We start from the raw sequence: 22,293 nt of genomic DNA, 5'->3' as shown, positions 1-22,293 counted from the left end.
AGATCAGACTGGATAGCATCATTTCTTTTTCCCTCTAAAATCTTAGAGGCGACAGTAGGGGTCTGTGGTACTTCCAGAACCTTCCTCGAAGTAGGATGAGCACAAGCCATTCTTTTTTCCTCTAATGTCGTAAAGGCAACCAGGTTTTGTAGAGAGGCTTTGTAGGGGCTGGATAAGCACCGCCCTTTATTTTTGCATCTGCTATTTTGAGAGCACCAGTAGCCCCTTGGGTTTTGTCCATATCCATTCTTCCACCCACACTGGGCCAAATCTTTGAAGCTGTTTTGGGGGCATTTTCAATTAAATTCTCTATGTTTTCCTATTCAGAGTTGCTCACATCTTTCCATCTGTCGTCTTCCTCATCCCTCTCGATTTCTTCCACCAAAATACTTAACTCCACCATAGCCGACATCTCCCCCTCCTGCTCATCGGTCATCTCATTAACCATTGATAATTCCATATTTGCTTCTTTTGACAAATATGGTTCCAAAGCTTTTTTGGGAGCTGGTAGAATGTCCCTTTCAGAGGGTGAGCAAATATGCCTTAAAAAGGCCCTAGAGCCCTTAGCTTTCTTTCCTGAGTTCGATGGCATATTTTCTTTTTTTTTTACCAGACTGAGTTTTCTTCTTCTCGACTTCCATTGGAACTTTTCTTGAGCCATTCCCTTTCTTCAAGTTAAATACTGAGAAGACATTCTTTTCCGAAAGGTTTGTCTTAGATTTCTCATATCCCACTACTAAGGGCCCAACTTCCAGCTCCACGTTTGTCGATCACGGTTTTGTAGGTTCAGATCTTTCCTCCCTACTTTCTCGAGGGACACTCTTTATTCACGAGGAATCCTTAAAATGGGTTCTGATCCATTGAAAGTCTTGAAGGAGGGCTTCCATCATAAGCGATTTATCTATAGTTTCACGCCTTTCAAGGTCGCATGTCTGTTTTGCCATGCTGCAGATGTTTCTGCTTCCGTGTCCAGCCTCTTTTCTGCTCTTGTCGCTAGGAGCTCTAGTTCACTCGATTTGCCAGAGAGTCCCATGATCAAGGTGGACTGCTCTCATAGATTATTATTTATACATATATATATCAGTAAAAAAAACGGTGTTAAAGGCACGATATGGTTAAGTTGCGCTACTAAAAACCTATGAAATTCACTAAAAGAAACTTTGTTAGCGGGACGTTATGGTTCCAAGTAAAACCGGAAAACCCTTCAAATTCGCCAGTTATGGTAAGCTAAGCAACCATAACTCGCGCCACCACTGTCCACTGCTAAGACTAACACCCAGGACATAAAAGATGACCTCACAAATGTAAGGCTATCCCTCCTCCCCAAGAAACAGCACCACTGCTGTAATGAAGGAGCATGAGAAACACTGCCCCTACCTTACAAATAACACACACACAGCATTTTCCCCCGTCCACCTACCCCCCCATATTACTGTTTGGTGCCTCTTTGCTCATTTCCGTCCGCAACTTTCCTTCTTAGCTGTGGTTCCCAAAAAAAAGCAATCCGTAAACAAATTAAATGTTCCTTTAAGAACCACCTTTCACAGTTTAAAAACATTTTTTTTTTTAAATTTGCATACACTCCATCTACTTTATATTTCTCAGTAAAGGACATAGCCGCAATAACATTTGCCATTAACAATCTAGATTTGCAAAGCAGCAACATGTGTTACTAAAAAAGAGGATTTGTCGTTCTGTGGCGTCCCGGATTAGAAAACAAAATCCTTTTCCAAGATGGCCACCATAGAACGGGAAGGCGGTTGTTCCATACATGGACCCGCTTCGCTTTCCATGGCAGCCTGCCAAAAGCAAAAAGGAAACGCTGTTAACATATTACCACCAGCACTTTTTTCCTCCCTTTCAAATGTATCCTAATGTCGAACAACTTTACCACAAAGCCAGTCCCAGGTGGACATGGCCACTGTAATCCTATCTTTTCTCCCTTCTGGTCATGGCCAGTAGCCACATTGTGCGGATCATGACCTTATACCATGACCCCGACATTCTGCCACTCCCCATGGCTGCAGCCTACCCCTCAGTCAATAAACATATACCGCAAAGTTTTTAAACTACATTACGACACTTGTGTACTACGAAAAAACTCCCGCATCTCGTCACATAACCAACCCTAATGATATTGTATACTTTTTTGGATGACGTTCCTCTCCAGCGTAGCCAAATGCGCCCATAAGCACCTACGTGCCGTGACGCAGAACCTGCAAATGAACACACAGCGACGTACAACGTAGCACGTTACATTTTGAAATAATAAACTGGTTTTTAAAAGAAAACATTAACATTTTAGAATTTTAAGGTATTTTAATTTCAGAATAAACTGTCCGAGACCATCGGACTATTCCCATTTTCAATCAAATAGTAACTTTCTTTCTTTGGCATCATCGAAAATGTTATTCGTGAGGTACATGTTGATCTTTTCGCATACACAAAGTGTTCGCTTTCGATAAAGCAACCGCTTCGGTCGATTTCCAAGACGTCGCCATGAACTTCGACCTACACCACCATAAAGGATGTTATGTTACTCCTAATGGCCACTCCAGCGTATGGACAAAAGGGGCCGGGCCGGTCGTCCCACAATACAGTGACGGTTAGGCAGCCGGTCACGAGTACGTGCATCTGGCGTGCAAAGAAGCCATCACTTGGCATCTGGAATCCATGGCAATCACAGTATGGCAGAATGTAGCTGTTGGGAAAATGTAACAGAAAATACGTATCAATACCCAACCTTTACCAAACAATTTGAAAAAAGACAAAAAGAACGTGGAAACTGATACACAAATGGATGTGGTCATACATGACATTTTAAAGAAATAATAGCGTTGAACACGGGTGAACCTAATGATAGCCTTCAAACGCCGAGAATCTGCACTCTTCATAAGTTAAAAAAAATGACAACTACACAGAAAGATAGTACCTCAGATACAATGCCAAAATTGTTGTTCTGGTAATAAAAAATTAAAACTCGTTCCTGTGTAGAGTCGTCAAAAGTAAACTTAAACGATATTTACCATCTCCATTGTCTTCGTTAAACCCAGACAGCGATGTACTTGCAGCATAGAATCTTCTTCAATTGATATTACATGTGTCTTACAAACGTTTTGAATACATAACCTTATCAAATGGTATTTTTTTCCAAACTTGCACTCCCTGCATTCTTACTGAATTTTCCCTTTCGCTCAAGGTTAAAAAACAATTGACCTTTATGGGTTCAGTCGGATGCGTGGGCCTACTGAGCTCGCAACCAAAAAAGCAAACCAAAGTGACCTTCACTCTTTGCAACAACATATCTGAATGCATGCATGAGAACTGCTACTCCCATACACTTGCACAACCGCTGTTTCCTTCAAACAGTGCAGGTGGCTGCCTCAGATTTCAAACTATAGGACGCCATTCTGACTGCAATATTATTTTAAATACATTGTAACACAGACGCACTAAATCTTCCCCTGTACTTAGTGGACACTATATTGAGCAGCAACTTTCAATTTACCGTATGACTTTGGTGACTTGTTGACTTCCTGCTGCCACATCCCATCGCAGCCTCATTAACCCTCACCTTCTGAAACAGTATTGCGTAAGGTTAACAAGTGCAATGGTTTGTTATTTTATATGTGTTAGCGGCGATGTCCGCGTGCACCTAAACACGAATGAAAAATGGCGGGCGCAGCGAAAGAATCTGACGCATGTCACGCCGTTCAACATCCAATCAGTGAATGCGCCACATGTCCGAGAACATGACGCTACGGATTAGCCAATCGGTATCTTGTCCGCGGAGCGAACAGGGAAGTGTGTCCGCGTAGCGGAGCGGACATAGATATCACTAATTTTTTGAGACTTACTTTTTGGTCATTTTAAAGAGAACTACTGGACGGATTGTCACCAAATTTACAAAAGCACGCTTTCGGGACCACGCTCCTGCCGCAAATTTGGTGAAAATCCGTCCAGCGGTTTGGGCTGTAGACGTGCGCAAAGTTTTTCCCCTATACCATAACTTTGCCCCCCCCCCAGACCAAACATCACCAAACTTTGCAAAAAAAATCACAGAAGCCCATATACTTTGTTTGGTGTGGATTCATCCAGGGGGATTGGAGTTATAAGCCGCCCAAAAAGTGCTCTTCCTATGGAAACAGCAACTTAACTATAACTACACGGTCACTACTGTGGCCGTGTTTAAAAAAAAAAACATATATATATATATATATACATATACACATATATAAATATATGCTGTAAATGCATCATATCCACAGAAGCTAAAGAGTTCATGTCTCCTCCAGTTTTTAACCTGGGACTCCCAATCGCCGAATGGAGTATACTCAGAGGAGGATGAAGAGGCAGCGGGGAGCCATTTTCCTCAGAAACCTTCGGGTTTACGCAGAAATTCTCTGAATCCCAGTTCCTGTACCTGGGTCCTGGATGTGCTCTTCCTTTTCTTTTCTCATTTAGAGGGAACCTTTGACTCCAAGGCAGGTCGTTGTCCAGCCTCTCATTAATTTTTGACACCCGTGCTCTCACCCCTCGGAGTGTAGAAACGGACTCCCCCACAGTTTGATTGTCAGTATTGAGAGGCACTACAGTTACCTCCTTATCTTAGCTCTCAACCACTGCATCCGCTTGCAATAGCGACATATCCAACATTCTTAGGCAGTCATTAACCCTTGACAAGCTTTGTCTCTTTTTCCGAACAATTTTCATGGTTAGATTGGCGAGTTCTATAGCTAATTGATTGGCTAAGCCTTCATTTGCGCTTACAGTGGTCGCTGGACCTCCAATCATTAATCCCCTTCTGGGGATTAAGGGATTTAGATCCCAAGGAGCTGGAAGCACGTCTTGATTATGCTCATTGCCGGTAGTGCCTTCCACAAGAGTCTTTTGTGGCCCTGGCAGGCCCTCATTCAACTGGCTGTCATTTACAGTCCATTATTTGCTGTGGTTTGTTTGGAGATATAGATCCCATTGGATTGCAATCATTACTTGCCTCCGATTGCAACAGCGGCGGCAGAGGCAAAATAGGTTCTTTATCCTTCTTGTCTGGATTTTTTGTTTTGTTTATCTAGGAGTTCATTTCTCAGTCCAAGGTCCCTTTTATTAAAACAAACTTCCTTTGGCGACCGCTCCACAGAGATCATCTCCGCCTCCAACCCCACCTTCACCACAGGCTCCGCCTCCACCCCCTCAGTGCGGTCACCTGTATCCATAGCAGGGGCAGCACCTGGGGCACACAACATCTCCACCGGGGGAGAATAACAGTCTTCGGTCAGCAGGTCAGACCCGCGCCCCTCACTCCTTACCTGTAGCCTTGTTCGTTCAGTAGGCGGGCAGGAGATGGCATTCTTTTCCATCGCGGGAGTCACCGAACTAGAATCCGCGTGTTGCGTGCACCAGAGTCAGGCGCCCCTGCGACCCAACGAACTCCAGAGAAATCCACTTGCCTCCACTTTGCTCCTCTTTGCTCTGAATCTGTTCTGCTCCATTTGTGAATGAGCACTACAGCGCGACGATTCGTAAAACAAATATCTGCTACCACTCACTCACACTCTCTGACACTGTGTGTGTTGCCTTACCTGCGTCACTTCATCATGGGCCGGCTGCCACAGGGGCGCGTCCCGTTTTACGCAGATTGTTTCTGCAATAAAGTGGGTGGAGCTCCACGCACTCTATGTAACAGCAGCAAATTAGGATGCTGGCGGGGTGCTAGAGGGGTGGCTCCGCCAGCATTAATATGTACGGAAACAGTGCATCTCCTGATCATCTCTGACCTTGCTTACAGTTAGTCAGGGCAGGTCACATAGCAACAGAAATGTCTTTGGCTGTTTGGCAGCCAATGACATTTCAGTGTGGGTAGGGTGATGGGCGCATGGTGCGTACATGCCATACTGCCGCCTTCACTTTGCCCTGGGAATCGATTGGTGACGGAGGTGTTAGAGCTGGCCAGCCGGAGAACAGCAGGCCTGCCATTTGGCAACTCCAGTCTCCCTGGACCGCTGGTAAGTAAAAAGTTAACTTAATTATTCCCAAAGTGGAGGACAGACTGCTCCAGAACCGTCCAGAGCCCTGTCCTGGGAAATGAAATGCAGGGTCTGAGGGCCTAGTTGGAGGACTGGAGACTACGCTGTCATGATGTAGTCCCGACGGGTCATCCAACTAGGCCCTTTTGCCCCAGTTTCTAGGCCAGGCACACAGGCTGGGTAAGCCCGGCATAGCCTGGCTAGCACTTGGGTTGGGTGAGAGTCGGAGAGGAGAGCCCAGCCGGGGCATCGATGCAGGGCCTACCCGGGCTGGCGTGCTATGGGAGCATGGGCGAATGGAATGCCCCTCGAGTCTAGACCCTGCTTACAGTAGCAGAGGAATATAATGTATTGCTCGCTCCACCAGAGTATTCAATATACATAATTTATGAGGCCAGCGGCGATCAACTGTCTGCCTATTCCTCACACGGATGCTCACCTTCTGGTGAGTTATACTCATCTTTCCGAGCACAAGTGGGTGTATTGAGAGAAGGTTACCAATGAAGTAGGCTGTTCTGAACTTTCAGGTGCTGCCCCAACACCCTGAGCTGCAACATTGGTCCGTGTGTCTTCAGGGGTGCACGTGCTTGTTATAGTGGTGGTGAACCCGGTAGTCCCGGTGGGATCCAGAGATGTTTTTGCAATTGCCACATGTTCACAGATTTAAGGCAATGGAAAACAAAGAAATGGGTTTAGCGCCAGACAGCATGACCATGTATGGCATGTGAGCGGCTGTATTTTTGTGCAGGGGTGTGCTGGCCACAATAGATATGTTTCTGTGCAGTGTAGTGGGCAGCACCATCTACTGAACTAAAATCCCTGGTTACTGCAGCGCTCCCTGTGGTGACTAACAACTTTTACGACAACTCGCTGTACATCATGGGTCACCGACACTGTCAACTCCACTGCACACATTTTTTAAATGCATTCTATTTTATTATTTATAATAAATGAGATGGCCTTTTGAAAACCGTGCAGTGTGGCACACGGCATATAGCTGGCCTGAAGCAGCCTTAGCTCACAACTCTTGCTCCCTGTGTTGTGGGTTATGCAAATTGTGTGCGTTTGTGTGGTAGGTATGGCCATGCTTGAGTATCTGTGCAAGCAGTGTGTGTGTGTGTCTGTGTGTGTGTCTGTGTGCGTGCGTACGTGCGTGTGTGAAAGGACAATGAAGTATTAAGGTGCAGTAAATAGTAGTGGAAAAAGTTGTGGTAACATTTCCCCTGCTTTCTAGTCCATCCATCAGTCTACCCCGTCTCTTGCTCCTCATCCTATACCTTCTCCCTTCCTGGGATTTCTCTCCCTTTCTTGTGTACTTACATATTGCACTCTTTCCTTCCCTCCCTCTGTTTTTCTCTTCTCCCACAAGTCCCACGGCCACCTCTCCCAGTGGCTTCCCCGCCTTCTCTTCCCCTGTTCATAAATTCAGCGCATTTTTGTTTTATTGGCCCTGACAAGGCAGTAGAGGTAATGCCAAAGTGAATGCATCAGGTCCCTGGAACAAAGCATCGTTTGCAGTCTCCATGCATTGCATTCCAACCTTCTGCGTCGTGTGTGTCACCTCAGCTCATTGAAAGAGACACTTTTGTCCTGGCTCCAAAATCGTGTTCACTTCTTGAAGCAGAATTGAATACACTACTTTGCTGACCAGCCTCGTGCATGTAGGCCACTACTGGGGTAATTTGGCGCAGTAAGCAACCCTTATTTGCATATAGTATTTCCTGTAAGTACCTTACCTTTTGGTAGTTGTCCTTGGCACCACGGGCCTTATAGGCATTGAAAAGGGAGCATTTATTGTTTTTTATATTTTGGTTGCTTGATTAAGAAAATGATGAGCCTGATTAAGCTGCTTTACTTTGAGTGCGCCGCTGGCTCGTATTCATTTGTTGATTCTTATAAAGTATGCCGGCCCGTGCACTAGTGGGTCCTCCAGTAAGGCACTTCTCACCATGAGAGAACATCAAACTGTGTGGGGGCGGGGGAGGCACAATTCGATGGAGTGAAGCTGCAAGTGCCAATATCTACTTGTAGCCTGGTAACCTGGGAGCAATTTATCATGAGTGGTCTCCATTTCTTTTGAAAGCAAGCATTGGCAGTGGCAACAGTTTGGGCTTTTATGTAGGCATGGGAAAGACACTTGCCAAGCACTTTCATAGTAGCATTAACTGCCTGTTGATGGTAGTAGGCGCAAAATGGTGCAAGTAACTGGGATTCCAATAGCAGTGTCAGGCAAATGGACCAGCTATTCTGAAATACAAGCCGTCCCAGCTATTCTCAAATACAAGCTGCTGTAAAATACACTATCACACATGCACATGTAAGAATAATGTACCACCATTAGTATGTAAAATCTACTGTGTTTTATATCATATTGCTGTGGGTTTGGACAGTAAATTGCACATTTTGGAATCCAGTTTTCAAAACTTCTCACGCAGGGGTAGAAGCCCCCTGTACCGCTCTTGCTGTGGGTTGGGCACGCTCACTCGCTTCCAATTTCCCACTGACAAATTTACGCCGCACCACCTTTCAAAGTCACCAGCCGCCACTCGAAGGGAGGTTATTTGGAGGAAGTTGTCGAGTTCAGGCAGGGGGAGGGAGTAGCTCAGAGCACTTGCAGATTTAAAGCAGCAGCAGCACACCACGGTCTCTGACCAGATTTCTTGTTTTTCAGCACGCAATTGATGTCACAGGAAAACAATGTTGCAGGCAATGTTGGGAGTCTCTCCTCCAGACAACTCGACTTGCCTCCACTTCGCTGTCTACTGTGGAATTCAGGAGGATGGTGCTGTGCTATACCCTTTGAAATCCCAAGTAGTTCAAAGTGGCCTGTGCTACGTGCACAGTCTACAATGCCATCCTACCTCTGGGGGCTTCATGGAGCTCTGGGAGAACTGTGTTGTATGTAGAGTCTGTTGCTGTTCTGTCTTGCCTTGTGTACATTTCCTGACATTGAGAGAGACTGTTGCTATGTGTAATGTGATGGCCACTCTTTGTTATGAAAGCGTTCAGAGATACCTGTGCTGGGTGTAGAGTGTGCTTTGTCCAGGCTAAACTGTATTGACTTCTCAGAAGACAATTTGCTATTCCAGAAAATGTATAATTTGTCATCCTTCTAGCAACTGCGTTCAGTTCAAGGATACGTGTGCCCCGTGTTGTAATCGTTAAGGACTGCGTTAAATTCAGTTACACTTCTGCTGGCAGGATTCTCACCTTTCTGGAGATTCACTGGGTTGTACAGAGACCTGTACTCTATGCCTTCCTGAGTCTTCTGCTGTTCATGGAGACCTGTATTTTTTACATTGAAGTCTCCTTTTCATTCAAGGAGAGCATGTTCTCCCTTCTGGAAACTACTTCAGATCAGGAATGCCTGTGATCTTATCGCTGGGGTGACCCTGGGATTAAGGGAGGTCATTGCCCATCCACTGGAAACTCTTTTTGATGCAGGAAGAACTATGCTTTCCACATTTCAGCTTTCTTGGAGTCCTGGGAGACATGAGGTCTCCCATCGGAGCACTCTCTATGGTCCAGGGAGAATTTTGTTCTGCTTGCTATTTAAGATTCAGGGAATGCAGTTTAATCAGTGGATAATCTCTGCTTTCCAATATTTGAGCTCCCGTGGTTCAGTGCAACTCTTGTCTCCTTCTGCCTGGAGTTCAGTGTGACCCTGTATGGAGAAACTCCATTCAAATCAAGAAAACCTGTGATAGTGTGTGCTTGGCTCTTCTCTCTGGAGATCACTCATGGTGTGATGAGGCCAGAGGTTCTTTTGGATCAAGAGAGGTTCTGTTTTCCCCAGTGGGTGTCCAGGGATCCCTGGCTGTACAGAGTACTGTATTCAGGAAGCCCTTTTTAGGCTCCTGATAGGCTGTCACTCATTGTCCTAGACGGGCGATAGAGGACCTGTACCAATCTGGATACCCGCTCCTCGTTTCTGGAGGGGACAATAGTCATGTTTGCTTATCTACAGCCTTCGTGATCAGGGTAGAGCTAAACTGCTTCCCGGGCCTCAGCGATTGCTGATTTCAGGTGATACAGAATGTTATGGGGATACAGCACTGTCAGCACTCCATGTCTGGTTTCCGTCCCAATCCCGTGCACAATACTAGACGTAAAAATGCTCCTTCTGGCAGTTTCCTTTCTTCTCCAAGCACCTTCCAAATATAACATGGCCCCAAATCTAGATATTAATTATGATACTGTTTATGCATTAGGCTAAGGAATCCTAGCCTTTGCAAAGCTGTGAATGGACCCATAGTTACCCTTTCAATTGCCCTTCCCCTCTTCCACTCCTCCACTCTCCCCCTTGTCCTCTAACCTCCCAACCCACCAAATCTCCAGTTTGTGCACTGAAGAAACCAACCATTCATGTACAATGTCATGGGTCAGCATATTGTTGATAGAGGCATGAGTACCAGGCATTTTGATAACATTACAGGCAGGTGGTGTGTGTACCTGGCCTTTTGATAATAAAACCTGGAAATAGCTGATTACCTCGGATTTTGATGACAGTAACTGGCACAGGATAGCAATACCTAAAATATCAAGTCAGTACAAGAGCATATCATAGCACTGCATTAGAAATGATAACACTCCTTAGGCATATGATTGTAATAACTGCCACCTGGTGTGAGTCATGTGCATACAATAACACTGGATGACAAACACCTATGAAATACCCGTACATTAATCAAAACTATTGACTGTGTCTGTACTGATTTCCTTTACAATGTATGCGATGAGGTCACATAAATGCCCTATTGTATTTGAATGTAAATCATGTGTCCAAAACCATGGCTGACTGGTATATGGCTTCACACTCTCTTGCTCCTTTTCGATTTCTCTCCTCGGTTTCACTTCCATTAAATTGATGCACTTTAAACTGATGTTTGCTGGGCTGTACACTCTTTACGACTAACTCTGAAAAAGGAAGTTTTCATGGTTGTGACTTTTTTGTTCATGTAGCCCTCTGAGCTTTTCAATAGGAGGAATGTCGCACACCAATTGTCATTGGCTGTAGATACATTTTGCTCCATGCCGTAACGTGAATGAACAGCATGAAATACTTGCGTAAGGGTTTAACGCCTTTGATTCATGCCACAGAACATTTTAATTCATGTGTATGGTGGAGGAGGACGGTCAAAACGCAACTTGCATTACAGCTGCTCCCTTCCTCTCCGCTATACAAATAATGCAGCTTTTGTGCCCTCATGCATTTTCATGCAAGAGCTAATGCTGGGGATCCCAATGGAGCCCACTGGCTTTTTGCACCAGCAAAAAACAGGCAGACTTCATAGGGATCCATTGTAAATGCTGCCTGCTATGTGTACATGACAGGCAGGCAGCGTTTACTTAAGTTTCACGGTGGAGTGTAATAGTGCAGGGCAAAAGGCAGTGTGCACACTGGCATGCCGCCTTTTGCACGCCACCGTGCAAATGATGGAACTTTGGAAGCGGGGAGCCATTTGCGTTGAGGTGTTAACATAAGGACTCCCCGCCAGCAAATTAGGGGCTAATTCAAAATGAGCAGAATTTGGCAAATGCCTGTTTGTATCTGTAAAGAAGCTGCTCACACATTGAGTTATGGAAGAATAACATGTTTATTCTTATAAGCATAATCCTTAAAACCACCAGCACATTCTTCATCACATCCTTGTCAGCCAACGGATTTCTTAACCAAGGAAAACATTCCAATATTAACGTTCTGCATGACATGGTGAGTGATAACATTCCACCCTACCATTCCATATTCTGCCAGAACCACTATAAAACACATCTCCTTCCATAGACAATGGTTCTCAAATAACTATATACACAAATTGGACACCGGAAACCATCCACAACTATGTACAATCTCTACCTATGTACATATCCCACATAATGATAACTATTATTGCGTAGGACAATCTACAATTTCATGCAAACATTCAATATACAAGTATGCTGGAAACAGTACATGAATGTTATGCTCTAGATGCAAAAGGTACATTATACTACTTCAATGCTCTACATGTCAAGTTGAAAAGCATAGTGGATTGCATGCATCTCATGTATTTAACTGTTAGTCTATATTGCGTGACCATCCTGTCTCCACATGGGATTTATCACAGCCACCCTTCCCAGATTCCATACTTGACCCCCATCCACTGTCACGGCTCCTCTCAACACTTGCCTTACTTGGATGGGATCACCATACAACAAATCCTCTTTCCTCCCCACAACTCCCTTCTTTATTCTAACCCAATCTCCTACCTTCACCTCTCTCCTTCCAAATTTCTCATTTATCCTTTTAACATATTCTTCTTTCCTGGTATCCATTCTAGCCTTCACATCCCCTACCACACGATCAGTCTCACAAGCTCTCCCCAGCCATGGAAGTACCACCCTGGTATTCGGATTCCTCCCTTTCATGAGTTAAAACAGACTTACTCCAGTACTGGCATGGGGAGCCAAGCGTAACGCATGGAGCCTGTCCCTAGCTGCGGTTTTCCTGTCCCTTCCACGCCTTTGCCATCCGCACAGCATCCATTATCGATCTATTTACTCTCCCAACCATACAATTAGTTTGTGTGTGGTACAATGCTTTTTTCTTATGCTTCACCCCACTCAACCTCAAATATTCCTGGAAATTCGCACCCACAAACTGTTTTCCATTATCTGTCAAAATCGAATCTGTCAATCCTCCTCTCTCAAACACCCCCTGCAGAAAACCAATCACACTCTGGGATGAAACATCCGTCACAATCTTAAATTATGTCCATCTAGAGAACAAATCCACCAACACCAACGTAAAGTTTCCAAGTCCTCGCCCCATGTCCACCGGGCCCAAAATATCCAAACCCAATTCACTCCACACCCTGTCCGGGTCATTCACTTTCACCATGGGTTGTTCTTTCACCATCACATTCTTACCTGATGCCTCACATTCAATGCATCCTCCAATCATCCCCTCTAAATCCCTATTGAAACCCGGCCACCAATAATAATTTCTTAAAACTCCCACGGCCTTCGATATGCCTATGTGGCCCTCTTGGGCCGCCTCCACCAACCTCCTCCTCAGAATCCTTGGCAGTAGTGCCCTATCATATTTACATATGAGATTACCTTCAACTCTTGGTTCCATTCTCACCTCCCACAAAGCTCTCTCCTCTCCATTTAATAACCTCTTCTTAGGCCATCCCCCATGTACAAATTGTATCATCCTCAAGAAAGTCTCATCTTCTCTCAAAGCTCTCCCTGGTAATTATACCTTCATGATTCACAAACACATTATCAGTAATAATCTCACCTCTTCTGTATCAGTAATAACCTCACCTCTCCTCTCATCGTCTTTCTCTTGTTCATTCACAATTAACCTGGAAACATGGTCAGCAAAAACATTCTCTCGCCCAGACACCACCTCCATAGAAAATGTGTGTCTCTGTATTCTCGCAACCCAGCACTCTACTCTTCTCGACATTTTTTTCCAACCCTTTCCTCTCAAATATATCTTTCAGGGGCTTATGGTCAGTTCTAATCACAAATTCAGATCCCCAAAGTTCTTGAATTTCTCTACCGCCATCTTGAAAACAACATACTCCAGGGAGGCCTTTCAGTAACATGTCAAATACCTTTGGGAAGGCTGAAGAGGCTGATACTAGCCCAAATGGCATTCTACAATATTGAAATATCCCTTCATGGGTAACAAATGCAGTGAGCTTCTTAGAATCATCATCTAACTTGATTTGATGGTACGCTGATGTCATATCTAATTTACAGAAAACTCTAGCCTTCCCCACTGTAGCCAACATCTCAGACATATTAGGTAAGGGATGTCTTTCTGCAACACACGCCATCGTGTGTTCGACCCTCTTAGCTATCAATATTACCTCATCAAGATCAGGATAATCTTTAAACCATATCTCTTCCCTAATCTTATCACTGCATCCGTAGATCATAAACTGATCTCTTATATGTTCATCCAATTTCTCCCCGAACATACAGTTAACAGCCAACTGACGTAAAGCAGTTACATATTCTTCAACTGACTCCCCCTCCCTTTGCTGCCTTGTCCCGAAATTGTACCTTTCCAACACAGTACTCGTTTTTACTTAAAAATTGCGGTCTAGTTTTAGAAGTGCCACTTCAAATTCATTTGCTTCACTCTCCAAATCTATCTCAAGAATGTCAGGTAGTGTCTCATAGATCCGCTGTCCCTCATATCCTAAAACGTGCATCAATAACAAAACTCTTCTTTCAGCTGAAATAGAATTGTCACAAGCAGACTTTAGGTAATGGGGAAATCCTTTCTTCCATGCTGCCCACTTGATCTTTGCAGGTCCTGGACTTGTCAAAAATACCGGAGGCAATGGTACTCCCGCTATAGCCATCTGCATTCAACTTGCTCCCTGTCACCTGCACTTACCACAAATCTGTTCCCTTGATATTGTTTCAGATGCTTGCACCCTTTACCTGAAACACATTGCGGCAGTATTGCAAAAGGCTTTGCTACAATCAAGCTGTTGCAACACGTGCGCCCTTCCCGTGGGCCCTAGACACCCGTGCTGTTTCCTCAGACCCGTTCAATGTGAATAAGGATAAATACTCAAAATATCTGCATCCCTCCGTACAAACGCTTTCACCTTCTTATCCTCAAGTACGTTATTTATGTAGCTTCGGTTCATCTTCCGTTAGTCGAGCAATAATGCTGATCACACAGATTTGTTCCGTCTTCCTCTGCTGTTGCCTAGCAGCACAACAACGCTGCTTCGCTATTGGCTGGCTTTCCGTCTCACGTTGCTGCACTGCTGTATTTTAGCAGCACAACAGCAATGCTTCCATAGTTGTTGGCTTGCTGTCTCACTTTGCGCAGATTAATTACTGCACGATTGTATGGGTGTACACTGATGCTTTCCTCTCTCAGCCCCATGCTTCTTCAAAGCGTTCGTTCGTTGCTCTAAGAGCTCCTGCACTAAATTCAACAAGCAACGATGGCGGTGTATATGATCTCAGCTGATGCGCTTTCTAAGCACTCAACGTATGCCTTCACTTGTTGGTGGCGACGCCCGACTCATGTGAAAACAGGCACCCCGCTATTGGCAGGCACACTCCGTATGCTTGCGTGAGCTGTGGTTTCCCTATTTTGATATGAACAGGGTAATGCTCACTGTACTTATTTCAGCCCGCTTCGTCAGGTGCTACTACGGCGGCCACTGACTCCAGTTCAGCAGTGTTGGACGCTCACCTGCTTTCACGGCTGGCAGCGGTTCTACCTCTCTGCTGGCTCCAGTTAAGCACTGTTGAACGCTCTCTTCATTTCTATTCTGCTCAGCCACTGCTTCCCCAGCAATTTCCTCATGCGTGGTGGAGTGGACTGGACTCCAGAATCAGTAACCATTGCAAATACGACAGTCCAGTTACCAATTGTTTCTTCTGGAGGATGGTGAGGGTCAATCCTCGTCGCCACTGTAAAGAAGCTGCTCACACAGTTGAGTTATTTGTATTTGTATTTATTTGTTTATATAGCGCTTTACTCCAAAACGCTGAACATTTTAACAACTTGATACATATAACAATATAACGGTAGAAGCAAATTACAATTATGAATCAGTCCAACAACACGGTAAGAAGAGCAATTAAACTGAAGGGAATAGGGAGAGTAGTGCAGTAGGACTGTGAGGGAGAGGGAGGGGTGAGGAGGAGAAGAAGGAGGGAAAATGGAAGGGGAAAGGGTGAGAGTGGGGTTGTGGGGGAGGGGAAGGAGATGATCAAGGGGAAAAAGATAAAGGAAGGAGGGGAAGGCGTTTCAAGGCGGGCAATGGAGAGAGAAGGAGAGATTTAAGGGAAGTGCGGAATGAGGAGAAGGTAGGAATAGAGCGGATTGAGAGAGGTAAGAAGTTCCAGTGCAGGGGGGCTAGGAGCTCGAAGGAGCGGAAACGGGAGGTGGCACAAGGGGACGGAAGAACAGTGAGAAGGAAGTGGTCAGCAGAACGGAGGGACCGGGAGGGAGTGTAGAAAGAGAGGAGGGAGGAGAGATAAGGGGGAGCAAGACCATGGAGAGATTTAAAGACTAGGCAGAGAAAGTGAAATTTAAGTTGGGAGTGAAATGGAAGCCAGCCAAGGGAGGAAAGGGAAGCAGAGATGGAGTCACGGGAGGTAAGGAGACAGTGGGTACGGACGGCAGAATGGTAGATAGATTTGAGGGGGGCGAGATGAGAGGTAGGTTGTCCAAAGAGTAAAGAGGAGCAGTAGAAGAGGCAAGAGAAGATAAGGGAGGAGATTTAAAAGTTTAGTAGCATGGAATGTGAGAGAGGGGGGGACTTTGCAAATATTGAAGAGGTGGTAGCGACAGGCACGAGAAGTGAGAGAGATATGGCGGGAGAAAGAGAGAGAGGAGTCAAAGTGAATGCCTACGTTGCGAGCATGGGCAGAGATGGGAGATTAGGAGGAGGAAAGTGAATGAAAGGTGGAGGAGAGGGGGGGGGGAGAGTTGGAGTTATGGAAGAATAACGTGTTAATTCTTATAAGCATAAGACCCCAGGCACATCCTTCATCACATCCTTGGCAGCCAACTGATTTCTTAACCAAGGAAAAACATTCCAATATTAACATTCTGCATGACATGGTGATTGATAACATTCCACCCTACCATTCCACATTCTGCCAGAGCCACTATAATACAGTATCATTCAATTAAACATACAGTTTTAAAAAGATTGAATGACCTGTGTGCTTTTTTATGGGAATCCCACATACATGGTGTCCTACAGAAGAATCTCTGAGGTTATCCTACATTTGTAAATGCGCAATGATGGTGTTTTACATATTTAATCTCCCTGTTACCAACATCCTATATGTAAATATCATGGTATCCAGCGTGTAAATTACACATTCATGATGTACGATGTATTTAATCTCACATTCGTGTTGTCCTTACATAGAGGGATATTGGGTCTTCACATGGATTGTTGCTATCATGATGTCATATTTACCACAATACCATCTGCATGTGCTATGTTTTCTAATTTGCTCTATTTGCCTCCACAGTAAATACACTACGCTGCTTGAAGACCCTGAAAAAAGGCTGATGCTTTTCCCCTCCATGTAAGTGAATTGTACAGACAGCAGTGTTGTATTGGTGCTTGTTGAAATACAGATGAGAGCATGGGCTTTGAAACAATCAATGTGGATGTCCAGGTGGTAGGGATCATTTTCAGTTTCTGTGCCAATTCCCCTCAACCTGAGAGACCTTGAGCACTTTTTGCTGGACTCTGGGATTTTTTTATTTATTCTCCTGAGTGAGTGGAAGTTTTTGCCACTCACTCATTCTTTTGCTCCGCCTGGGAATCTTATTTTGCTGCTTTTTGTTTCCTTTTTATTTTAATGGAGTCGTGCTTTCCTCCATGTATTTTACTACAGGCATCTGTGATTGACTTTTGCAGCACACAGTACCCCATGTGCAGTGGTGCCAGGGAGTTTCTCAGACTTACCTTTTTATTTTATTTTATTTTCTCATGTGAACAAATGTTCTCAAGAGTACTAAGGTAACTTTTATCTTACTTTCCTTTTCTTTTGTGGGACCTGTCTGTTCTGTGCCTGGCTGAAACAAGTTGGAACTGGGCGGCTGGCTGTCCTGCTGGACAGCCTCCCTGCCCCCCAGGTGATTGACAACTCCATAGCAGTGAATGAATGGATAGGTTCCAGCATATAAGGTCAGGATTTGTGGACCACAGACAGAGTCATCCACTGGAAACGGAAATCTGAAGAAGAAGACGAGCAGAGACGCCTGCAGCACCTTCAACAACTGCAGAAGTACCGGTGAAGCCTGTCTGCTGTCCTGACCCCGTTTTCAACTTGACAGGGAAGCTCTGCCAAGGCTCAAGACCATCTTTGATTTGGACCATCCCTGGATGTCCTGCAACTTTCCTGGGCTGTAGAACACCAATGCCCAGGGTACCTGGACCATTTTCGAGTGTATTGTCTTGGACCAAACGAATCTCACTAAAACTTTGCAGGCATCCTTGTGGACCTCCAGAAGCAAGAATTCTCTTGCAAAAGTCTCCTCACCAGAGCTCAGGACCACAAAAAAATGCAAGTCTGGCCTAAAGTAGACTTACTTTAGTCCCCATTGTTGGTGCTCCTTTGCTTTGGACGTGCTGTCTTCCACGTTTGGGAGTTGACGTCAACTCAATTGTGCTGGTCTTGCAGTCTGTATACCTACAGGAAGGCTCCTCTCGAGCTCCTATGCTTTCTACAAGAACATCTGACTGGTTACTTAACTTTTCTCTGAAGATTGTCACCAGAACGTTTGCTGTGCCTTTGACCGTGCCATTTCTGGTTCCCCAAAAGGCCATCTTCTTTATCCTACTGGCTTGGGGAATGCTTGTTCCTCTACCACTTGAACTGTGAACTCATTTCTAGTTAGGAAACAGACTGCCTAAACCATTCCTGCAGAGTGCTACATTGTTACTTACCAGTCGCAAGCTGTGTTCTGTCTAACCTTCACTTTCCCTTAAACTGAAAATTGCAAAGGTGATATATATATATATAAGTGATTTTACTGACCTTAACTGAAGACACTCTGTGTGTGGATATGAAAAGTACATGAACAATTATTCACCTGCATTATTGTTCTTTTTCCAATTGTATTCCATTGTTAATTAAATGTTATAAGTAGTTGCTGCATTTTGAAATTGCTTGTGTGCCTTGTGTATATATAAAATACATATTTGTGATATAACTTTAAGTGAGTAAGTAAGTAAGGCATACTTGGATGACATTTCAGTGCTTAGCCCCACTTGGGAAGAACATATTTAACACCTTGGACAAGTGTTGCAGGCTATACAACAGGCCCATCTTACCATTAAGGCAAGCAAGTGTCAAATTGGTCCAGAGTAAAGTGGTTTACCTTGGACTTGAGGTAGGTTGGGGTGAGATTAGGCCCTTACCTAGCAAAGTACAAGTTGTACAGGACTGGGCCACCCCCACTACCCAGACCCAGGTGAGAGCCTTCTTAGGCTTCACAAGATGTTACCGAAACTCTATAGAGAACTATGGGTTCATAGCTTCTCCACTGAATGTGTGATGGAATGAAGAGTGTGCAAAGCAGTTGAAAGGGCTGAAAGATGCCCTCTGTAAAGCTCCAGTACTGAGAGCTCCAGATCATACTGAGACCTCTATTTTGCAGACTGATGCATCTAACACAGGGATAGGGGCAGCATTTAGCCAACTGGATGAGCAAGGCAGTGAACATCCCATCTGCTTTATCAGTAGAAAACGTAAAGACAATGAAACAAGGTGGGCAACCATAGAACAAGAATGTTTTGCCATTTTGTAGTATTTGAATAAGTTTAGACCATAACTTTCTAGTTACAGTAACTAACAAACTCAAATGGCTGGTGGCAGCAGATTTTTCTACCATTATGTGCAGATTACTGATTACTTAGCTGCAGTACAGCACCCATGGGTGACCATTTTCTCAAATTGGCCCCTGCCTTATTTTATCGCCAGTATTTATTTGTAAGTTCCTTGTGGGCCCTCTTCTATCCTTACAGGTCATTTTTTAGTTGTTTCTTTGGCTGGCTCGTTTCTATTGTAAAGCCTGTAAAGGCTCTAGTGTGTCTGAGAAGGCAGGAAGTGAGGGAGTGTCCCAAAACATCACTGTCCTTTGTCTGTTGGTGTCCCTGGCTGAAACCGGTTGGAACCTCAGGTAATTGATAGCTCCATAGGAGTGAATGAATGGGTTCTAGCATATAAGGCAAGGATTTTTGGAAATCTTAAGCAGAAGGTGAGCAGAGATGCCTTCAGCACCTTCAAAACCTGCACAAGTACTGGTGAAGCCCTGCTGCTGTCCTGACTGTATTTTCAACTCAGCAGGGAATCTCCGCCAAGGACGACTTTCTCTTTTTTGGGTGGTGGGAACAATCAGCCTCAAGACCATCTTTGATTTGGGCTATCCCCGGACATCCTTCAACTTTCCCGGGCTGCAGAACTCCAATAACCGAGGTACCTGGACCTTTTCAGGGTGCATCATATTGGACTTAACGAATCTCGCAGAAACTTTGCAGGCATCCTAGTGGATCTCCAGAAGTAGGAATTCTCTCACAAAAAAGTCCCCTCACCAGAGTTCGCGAACAAAAAACTCAGGAGAATCCAACCAGCGATATCTGTTCCCTCTTGGCACTAAGAAAAAGGAGGCAAAAACACAAACCACCGCTGGAGTGAGCTGAATCCTTTGCTGATGACCCACTCTCTTGATTGCTGACGAAGAAGCCCATCAAAGGTCCCCCCTTTAGTCACCATGACTGAGGAGCAGCAGACCGGGTCTTCAATTCTGCATCGGGAAGGTGTCCAGCTGCATTTTCAACTTCACCCTCCAGGTACTGTGAGTCTTGTGTTACATTTACATTAAGCCATTTTGGTGCTCCTTTGCTTTGGAAGTGCTGTCTTTCACGTTTGGGAGTTGACCTCAACTCTGTTGTACAGGTCTTGCAGCCTGTATAACTACAGGAAGGCTCCCCTTGAGCTCCTGTGCTTTCTACAAGAACATCCGACTGGTTACTTAACTTATCTCTGAAGATTGTCATCAGAACTTTTGCTGTCCATTTCACTGTGCCATTGCTGGTTCCCCAAAGAGCCATCTTCTTTATCCTACTGACTTGGGCAATGCGTGTTCCTCCACAACCTGAACTGAACAAGCTGTGTTCTGTCTAACCTTCACTTGCTCTTAAACTGAATATTGCAAAGGTGATATATATAAGTGATTTTACTGACCTTAACTGAAGTCACTCTGTGTGTGGATATGAGAAGTACATGAAAAGTTACTCACCTGCATTATTGTTCCTTTTCCAATCGTATTCCATTGTTAATTTAATGTTATTAGTAGTTTCTGCCTTTTAGAATTGCTTGTGTGTCTTGTGTATATATAAAATCAATAATTATTTTTGATATAACTTTAAGTGAGTGTTTCCATGGATCTGTGTATGTGCTGATTTCTCTGTACTGCTCTACAGTTCACATTCCTCCCTCCTAAGATAAGCCTGGCTGCTCTGCCACTCTACCGACATGGGTAGTACAGGCCTATATTAGAAGTTGGGGCCCTAAGTCTTATGAAGTCTAAAACCAGTTGGACCTTAGAAAAACGTACCCAACACCAGGTATCGCTGAAGCAGATTTGGGGTACTCCTCTCCATAGAGAAGATCAATCTGCCAGGTTTTCTGAGAGTAGATGTGTTGAGCAGATCAATTGGGAAGGTATCCGTAAAACTGATCTTCACCAATTGATAGAAAGCAGAAGCAGATCCACTGGCTGGTGACAATATATTATTTAAAAAAAAATATACAGCAGGACATCTCTCCATACATCCACAGAAAAGATAGATCTATGGTCCTGGCATCAATACTGTAGATCCTTTATACATATCAATAGAGAGGGGCCATCATCCAGGTGCAGAGCTATCTTGGCGGATTGTTCAGAACTGATCTGTCATCCACGTGTTCCTAAACTGAATACATCTTCCAAGTATCCACTTGGTGTACACATTTTACAATTTTTTCATGGTGTTCCATCATCTGGATATCTATAGAGCAAAACAACTGGGTATTGTAAGGGTGTTGAAGAAGGAAGCTGACACAAAGGTGGCATGGTTTTGGTTGTAAACTTTTATTTCACAAATAGAAAAAAACACTGTCCATGTCTCAGTGAGGGAGTCCCCTGCCTCAAACTAAAACTAAATGAATTTTCAGAATATCTGTCAAATCAAAGTTCAGCCATTGTATGTCAAATCATACTCTAACACTCACACTATAACTAAAGGATAAACTAACAGAAAGTTTCTTCTTTAGGAGAATGGCTCCCTTTTCCTGCTTCTTGAACAGTGTCCTAAGAATGTTCATCTTAGAACAGAAATGGCCAGGGGGAATGACTCCCGTCCCCTAGCCGCAGGTTTCTCTAAGGTCCCAGCTTACCTGGCCTGTGGAGATTGAAGATGTACCCTTTAACCCCTTCTGGACAGTACAGACTGCAGATTTAGGCTTCAGACTGGACATCCCTGAGGGGAAAGGGGAATTGGACAAAAGAACAAACGTCCAGATTTCAGCTCTGCCCACGGTCACTGTTCTCTGAAGGAATGTTCTCCTTGAGTCTGCTGAATCTGTGAAAGCACAAACACACCATGAGAGTTTGATCTGCTATCCCTTGAACTATACCTTCTTTTCCAAACCCCTTTTACCTAGTTGCCTTATTGCACTAATTGCTTGAAGGCTGATTGATAAGATTCCTAACTGTTTAATC

At 44.5% G+C, this 22,293-nt stretch overlaps 1 protein-coding gene across 3 annotated transcripts in view; it reads left to right on the top strand.

The window, feature by feature from the left end:
• The window catches only part of AXDND1 (axonemal dynein light chain domain containing 1), an 871,721-nt gene that overhangs the window by 265,822 nt on the left and 583,606 nt on the right, over positions 1–22,293 (top strand). For all 3 annotated transcript variants that reach the window (XM_069641478.1, XM_069641476.1, XM_069641477.1), the window contains exon 7: positions 17,049–17,105. In XM_069641478.1, the coding sequence (XP_069497579.1) occupies positions 17,049–17,105 (57 nt within the window). The remainder of the gene's footprint in view (positions 1–17,048; positions 17,106–22,293) is intronic.

The sequence above is a fragment of the Ambystoma mexicanum genome, chromosome 1q (assembly GCF_040938575.1).
Source record: "Ambystoma mexicanum isolate Mex_15411 chromosome 1q, UKY_AmexF1_1, whole genome shotgun sequence".
Classification (NCBI taxonomy): Eukaryota; Metazoa; Chordata; class Amphibia; order Caudata; family Ambystomatidae; genus Ambystoma; species Ambystoma mexicanum.
The sequence above is the reverse complement of the archived record's forward strand: the minus strand, read 5'-3'. Positions and strand labels throughout refer to the sequence as shown.